The sequence below is a fragment of the Alosa sapidissima genome, chromosome 21 (assembly GCF_018492685.1).
Source record: "Alosa sapidissima isolate fAloSap1 chromosome 21, fAloSap1.pri, whole genome shotgun sequence".
Classification (NCBI taxonomy): domain Eukaryota; kingdom Metazoa; phylum Chordata; class Actinopteri; order Clupeiformes; family Clupeidae; genus Alosa; species Alosa sapidissima.
In genome coordinates this window covers 3,056,003-3,063,502 of record NC_055977.1, presented here as the reverse complement: position 1 = coordinate 3,063,502, position 7,500 = coordinate 3,056,003, and the positions used below count along the sequence as shown (strand labels likewise).

The 7,500-nt window shown below is 47.3% G+C and overlaps 1 protein-coding gene across 2 annotated transcripts; it reads left to right on the top strand.

The window, feature by feature from the left end:
- Positions 1 to 3,078: 3,078 nt before the first annotated feature.
- sostdc1b (sclerostin domain containing 1b) lies at positions 3,079 to 5,920 on the top strand. 2 transcript variants are annotated; one of them, XR_006026121.1, is made up of 3 exons: positions 3,079 to 3,381; positions 4,265 to 5,130; positions 5,175 to 5,920. XR_006026121.1 is itself a non-coding variant. In XM_042076623.1 (2 exons), the coding sequence occupies exons 1-2, from the start codon at positions 3,186 to 3,188 to the stop codon at positions 4,726 to 4,728; spliced, it is 660 nt and encodes a 219-aa protein (XP_041932557.1). In that variant the 5' UTR covers positions 3,079 to 3,185; the 3' UTR covers positions 4,729 to 5,920. The 2 variants fall into 2 exon arrangements, 1 of the variants encoding a protein (XP_041932557.1); XM_042076623.1 differs by having other exon boundaries at positions 4,265 to 5,920.
- Positions 5,921 to 7,500: the final 1,580 nt, after the last annotated feature.

Genomic DNA, 7,500 nt, shown 5'->3' with positions numbered 1-7,500 from the left:
AGGTGCACAGATGCAGGGCTTTTCCGAAATGAGGCCCTACCTACAGTGCTCAGAATTCTGGAGTGCGCTCGGTGAGAATGATTGGTGCGTAGCGTATACTATTTTAGAGTTATTTAGTGCACTTTGTTGGAATGATTGATGTGTAGCGTATACTATTTTAGAGTTCTGGAGTGCGCTCGGTGGGAATGATTGGAGTTCTGGATTGCGCTCGGTGAGAATGATTGGTGCGTAGCGTATACTATTTTAGAGTTCTGGAGTGCGCTCGGTGGGAATGATTGGAGTTCTGGAGTGCGCTCGGTGAGAATGATTGGTGCGTAGCGTATACTATTTTAGAGTTCTGGAGTGCGCTCGGTGGGAATGATTAGAGTTCTGGAGTGCGCTCGGTGGGAATGATTGGTGCGTAGGGTATACTATTTTTGGGACAAACTTCACTCTCCCTAGTGGACACAGGTTATGACGGAACCACGGATTACCGAACTACTGAACTAACATTTGTATGAAACGTCGTCCATGAAGTATAGCATTAATTGATACACACCTTCGACTGGTCAAGATCAGGTTTATAACTCACTATCACTTAACAATAATTGGTTTGGGACGGCCCTTAATATGACGGACACTCCATGTGAACGCGCAAAGGGAGTGCAAGTGGCTAGAGAGAGGACGAAGTGACTAGTGACCCCCAGTCTGCACTGTGGAGGTTAGTCCACCAGGGGTCAGCATAGGACATTAAAACTAAGGGCTTATCAGACTGCCTGCACTCTGAGCACCCTGTCACTGTCCTCAAATCCAACCCTACTACGTTAGTCTGAAGTCTTCATGCAACGTCCCACACCAATCATTAGGAGCCTTCGTGTGAGCACAGACTGCCTCATTGTGTCAGTTACTCCCTTATTCTGCTGTTAAACCAGCCTGTCAGTTACTCCCTTATTGTGTCAGTTACTCCCTTATTGTGTTCTGCTGTTAAACCAGCCTGTCAGTTACTCCCTTTTCAAGTGGACAGTGTCTGTCTGTGTCTGTCACAATGAGAATTCTCAGAAGTTTGTTTCATGCAGCAAGTGCAGACACACACACACACACATACTCTCACACACATACACATACCCTCACACTGCTACAGTAATGCACACACACACACACACACACACAGGAATACACACACACACAGTAACACACACACACACACACACACAGGGAGGTGTTACAGATATCCCCATCCCACATGCATATTATAGTGAGATATACCCATTCACAGACAGGCATGTGTTATAGTGAGATATCCCCATGGACACACACAGGAATCCCCACATTGGGTGATGCCAGTGATGCACACACACGGCCCTGTGCTAGAGTAGGAGGGGTCGTCCCTGTGAAGAAGAGAGAGAGAGAGAGAGAGAGAGAGAGAGCATGTTCCTGTGAGGAAGAGAGAGAGAGAGAGAGAGCGTCCCTGTGAGGAAGAGAGAGAGAGAGAGAGAGAGAGAGAGCGTCCCTGTGAAGAAGGGAGAGAGAGCGTCCCTGTGAAGAAGGGAGAGAGAGAGAGCGTCCCTGTGAAGAAGGGAGAGAGAGACAGCGTCCCTGTGAAGAAGGGTATCAGATGAGGAGATATCTGATGCTTCCTCTTCTTGTCTTGAGAGCTTTGTTGGGCTCCTGAATGCTCTGTGTCCCGTAGGGGTTGGATCCAGTAGTGTGGTGCAAACACACACACACACACTGGTCTTGCTGCATGTCCTGTGTGTGTGTGTGTGTTGGTGGGTAGGGGGTGTTGACCCCCCCACCTCCCATCCTATAATGACCTGCACATGCTCAGTAGCTCCATAGCTCAACCTCACCTGCCCTGCAGTCACCCAGATGGCATGCTCTTTTCTGCCTGACCCTATTCTCTAAACATACTCAATCTCTCTTCCTCTCTCTCTCTTCCTCTCTCTCTCTATTCTCTCTCTACCTGCATTTATCTTTTGTGCAGTCTCTCTATCATCTTGGCTGCTAAGTTGATGGCACAGATGAGGCGATGATCTCATGTTTCTGATTTTGCAGATGGAAAAATCAGCAAATGGCCCAATGGGGCCACCATATCACATGACTGTTATAGTGTCTTTCCCCCTCTAGCTTTTTAATGCCCCCCTCTGCTGCCAGTAGGAGGGATGCCTTGTGTGTGTGTGTGTGTGTGTGTGTGTGTGTGTGTGTGCAGTAAACTGAGATCATCCCCGTGGTCATGCTTTTAAAGAAAGAGATTCAAAGAAATACTATTTGCCTAAAAGGAATAAGCTGCAAAATAGAGATGTGACGGCTTCTTCTTCAATAGAGAGAGAGACAGAGTGTGTGTGTGTGTGTGTGTGAGTGAGTGAGTGAGTGGGCATATGTGTGAGTGAAGTTAGTGAGGAGGATGAAGAAGGAAACAGGACACCGTGTCCCTGGGATTGGGGTGTGGGGGTCAGGGTGGAGGTGTGTGTGTGTGTGTGTGTGAAGGGATGGGGGTCATTTTTTGGGGGCAAATGAAAGGAGATTCTGGGCTTTGTGTTGCTTTCATACCGTGTGTCACTCACAGGATGAGCTCACTAGACACACACACACTCTCTGTCTCTCTCACACACACACAAACACTCTCTCTCACACACGTACACACACACACACACTCTGTCTCTCTCACACACACACACTCTCACACACACACACACACACACAGCTAGATGTTCTCCTGCTTCTTTTCTGCAGCTCAAACCTGAGACCCCCCCCCCGTGTTTAACCTGAGAGCTACACCAACACAAGCATATATCCCTCTCCACCTGCCCCCATGCCTTTTCCTGTAAAGTGTAAAAGCCTATCACAACACCATTAGTTGGACGCCACACGGTGCATACATAATCACAGCCTGTATTAGTTATCCTCAGTCATGCGATCACTTTCACAACATCCTGCCGCGACGCCCCGCGGTCTCTCGGGAGGCAGGCTTTGGCAGGCAGGTAGCTCTTCATCTCTCTCTCTCTCTCTCTCTCTCTGATGAAAGGAAGGCGGGCGTGGTTACGCGCCTTTCAGTGTCTTTTCTTTCCTTTTTTCCCTTTTTTTCAGCGCGAGCTGAGAGTAGAGGGCGGGAGGGGTATAAATGCACGATCTACTACAGGTAACATGATAACGTCACTCGGGAGTCCCGAGACGAAACACACGCGCCTCACATTCTAACCGACGCAATGTCCTCTCCTGCGTGTGGATACCAGCTCGGGTTGCTGCTTTGTATTCTGCTGAAGAACTGTAACGCTGTTAAGAACGGCGACACCGAGATGCTGAACGGCCACATCCTCCCGCCGGTGCACGAGACACCGACAAACGTATCTCTGAACAGAGCGAGAAACGGAGGCAGGAGCTTGGACACAAGCGCAAAACTGGGTAGGTCTCTTCTTCCTTTTGCGCACACTCACGCGCTTCACTTGGGTTTGGCGCACGTTCATCACGCAATTTTAATAGTGTTGTAGTTCTCAATTATACGTCATATCGACCCATTCCAATCTTTAGCTGCAGCCAGACGTCCTGAAGCCATCACAAGAAAGCCCGCGCGCTTATTCCATCAGCTTCCACAGACGCAGAGCTCGCGAGTGTCACGCGCAATTAGTCATAAAAGTGAACAGTCAGATCAGGACTTGCCCTCAAACTGTGGGGCTTGATTGCTGATGCAGTGTTCACAGTTCAGTCATGACAGCCTGACAGGAATGATTAAACTGTTTTCTAAAACCTGAATCCTTAGTCATCCTTAAAACATGATTTAGTAATTTAGCCGACTCTTTTACATGATTAAACACATAAACTATTGGCTACTTTTAGACTGAAACAACAACTATCCTTCCTTACTCACTAAAACATAGGCTATGACCTGACCTGTAAGTATGAATGTTGTGTAAGTCACTTGAACTATGGCTATGGAAGCACATGTGTGTTGACTCCATCCCCCAAATGAAGTCCAGCTTTACATCTCTTCTGCTCTTCCCTCATCATCTCTCTTTTCTTCTCCTCTCTTCTGCTCTTCCCTCATCATCTCTCTTTTCTTCTCCTCTCTTCTTTTCTCTCTTTTCTTCTCTCTCCTCTCATCTCCTTCCCTTCTCTCTCTCTCCTCCTTCCTTCACCTCTCTTCCTCTCACCTCCTTCTCTCCTTTCTTGCCTCCTCCTCTCACCTCCTCCTTATCTCCTTCTCTCCTCTCTCTCCTCCTCTCGCCTTCACCGTTCCTCACCTCCTCCTCATCTCCTTCTCTTCTCTCTCCTCTCCCTCCTCCTGCAGACCAGACTCAGGTGGGCTGCCGAGAGCTTCGCTCCACTAAGTACATCTCGGACGGCCAGTGCACGAGCCTGACTGCGGTGAAGGAGCTGGTGTGTGCGGGCGAGTGCCTGCCCAACCACCTGCTGCCCAACTGGATCGGCGCCAGCCTCAGCGGCCGCTACTGGTCCCGGCGAGACACCCAGGAGTGGCGCTGCGTCACCGACCGCACCAGGACCCAGCGCATCCAGCTGCAGTGCGTGGACGGCAGCTCCCGCACCTACAAGATCCAGGCGGTGACCTCCTGCAAGTGCAAGCGCTACTCGCGGCAGCACAACGACTCCGTGCACCAGACGGACACCTCCGGTCAGGCGCAGGCGGCGCCAGATGGGCCGAAGAAGAGGAGGAACAAGAACAAGAAACAGAACCAGAAACAGGGGAAGAGCACACGCAGACCCATTCAGGACAAGGCCCATGCCCAACATTGAGCACCGCCAACCCCCTCCACCTTTCAGGCCCCTCTCCCCCTACTGCCCTCCCCTCCTTCTGGGGTTAGCGGTTAGCTAGCTTCATATCCCACAGCCCTGATGGTACCTTGAGTTCGAAGTTAGCTACAGTAGCTTCATATCCCACAGCCCTGACGGTACCTGGGGTTAGAGGTTAGCTAGCTTCATATCTCACAGCCCTGATGGTACCTGGGGTTAGCGGTTAGCTAGTTAATATCTCACAGCCCTGATGGTACCGGGGGCAAGAGGTTAGCTAGTTAATATCCCACAGCCCTGACTGTCTCGGGGGCTAGCTAGCTCCATCTCCATCACTGTCTATAGGGTTAGTGGTTAGCTAGCTCCATCTTCATCAGCCCTGATCGTATCTGGAGTTAGCAATTAGCGGTAAGCGCCATCTCCCACAGCCCTGACGGTATCTGGGGTTAGAGGTTAGTGCCATCTCCCACAGCCCTGAAGCTATGTGGGGTTAACGGTTAGCGCCATCTCCCACAGCCCTGACGGTATCTGGGGTTAGCGGTTAGCTAGCTCCATCTCCCTCTTCTGCCTGTGGACTATAAGGCTTCCTCTCTTAGTGCAGCTGGTTTGCCAGATAAAGACTTTTTTCTCTGATTCCTGATGGTGTGTCAATGTGTGTGTATGTGTGTTAGCTGACTTAATGAAAGGGGAGGTGTGTATACGCGCGAGGAGAGAGAACTGTTTCATCTCGGTTCATGTTGCATCCACCGTGTAAGGAGAGAGGTGAGAGTGGGCGGGCGGTTGGTTTGAACCTCAGCCAATCCCAGCTGAGGTTTGGAGGTGAGAGTGGGCGGGAGGTTTGAACCTCAGCCAATCCCAGCTGTTTGGAGCCAAGACGAGACCATCACAGCAGGGATCTGTAACTATGCAGCCTCATGTACTGGGTGCCCACTGCCTCATTGTCTTACCAAAGGTTCACATGTTCATATATATACATACATACATACATACATACATACATACATATATATGTTTCTGATCGTAAATAATACCAAGACAATATAATATATTTTTTTGCAAGACTGCAACTTTGTACAATCTTTCTATTCTATATGTTTTATACTCTTTAGCCCTTAGATTGCACAGAAACTATATTTAATAGGCATCTATCCATATTAAAAATGCGTGCAGTGAAGACTGCAATAAACATTGATCATGAGTACATGTGTTTGTGTCCATGGTGTATGTGCATGTGTGTAAGGAAACCTATCTATATCTATCTATCTTTTTTTATGTTTAATTTTAACATATGTCTCTGTTCACCATAAATACATGATAAACAATAATGCTAATAATTTCAACAACAAAATGCAACAAGAACAAATAATAATAATAATAATAATAATAATAACAATAACAATAAACAGGGAATATCCTCTTCTAAACAAGAAAGGGGAACCAATAATCCCATTCAGATCCTCTCTCCCACCACATACCCTCCTCCTATCCCTTCCCTTCCAAACACATGTATCTATCTATCTATCTATCTATCTATCTATCTATCTACCTATCTATCTATCTATCTATCTATCTATCTTTACTCCCATGTGTAGTTCTTCATATTCAAGTGTCTTCTGTACTGTTGCTATTTATTTGTTTAGGGCTGTCTATTGTATTTCTGTATTTGTCTTGCTTACTTTCTCTGTGCTTGCCTTTTATATTTTGCTTGTTCTGATTTGCTTTTATTTTCTATTTTTAGCCATATCCTCTGTACAGCACTTTGGTCAGTGGAAACTGTTTTAAATGTGCTCTATAAATTAAATTTACTTACTTACTTACTTACTAGTTGTGTGTGTGTGTGTTCCCTCATGCTCAATGGGTGTGTGTATTTCTGTGCAATGTTTGTGTGAAAGGTGCTGTGATCCTGTGCATTGTTGCAAAACCAGGAACGTTGGTGCATTTCTCTATTCATCATTAACATTTGCATGACAGTATAAGTGAATTTTTTGAAAAAAATTGTACAAACTGCACCACGCAGTGGATTACCTGCAAAAGTGCAAAACCTGCTCAAAGTGCTTAGTTTATGTTTCAAAAGCAAATTTATACTGTCAGTGCCATCAGAATCAAAGGTTCCCATGCCACTGCTTTGGACAAGATGGTCGAAAGGCACAGCAATAACGTTTTACTGTGCAAGCATCTTCTTACGACAATGCACATAACTTTTTACTGTGCAAGCACCTTCTTACGACACAGCATGGGCGGATTATGAACTTTCGGGCCCCTGGGCCCAGATGTATTAAGGGCCCCCCACTTATTGTCGTATATGTGGGAGGGGGGGGTTTGGGGGTCCTCCCCCAGAAATTTGTTTGATGTGATTTCCTGTATTCTGGTGCATTTTGGGGATGGCCAATACTAAATTCAATCAGATTCATAGCCTACATCCTGGTTTGTTGATATTGAGGCAATGATTCCATGCAAAGGCTTGGGCTTCAGGGCCCCCTGACCCCTTGGGCCCCTGGGCCTGGGCCTGGGCCCGGTAGGCCCTTGCAGTAATCCATCCCTGCGACACAGCAATAACGTTTACTCTGCAAACATCTTCTGATGACAATGCACATAACTTTTTACTGTGCAAACATCTTCTTACGACAATGCATAGCAATAACTTCAGTATAAGTATATATACTCTTTTGATCCCATGAGGGAAATTTGGTCTCTGCATTTATCCCAATCCGTAAATTAGTGAAACACACACAGCACACAGTGAACACACAGTGAGGTGAAGCACATACTAATCCGGAG

Coding starts and splice junctions, on each gene's coding strand:
- sostdc1b (XM_042076623.1), top strand. CDS start 3,186: ATGTCCTCTCCTGCGTGTGGATACCAGCTCGGGTTGCTGCTTTGTATT. Junction 3,382..4,264: donor GGACACAAGCGCAAAACTGG/GTAGGTCTCTTC, acceptor CTCCTCCTGCAG/ACCAGACTCAGGTGGGCTGC.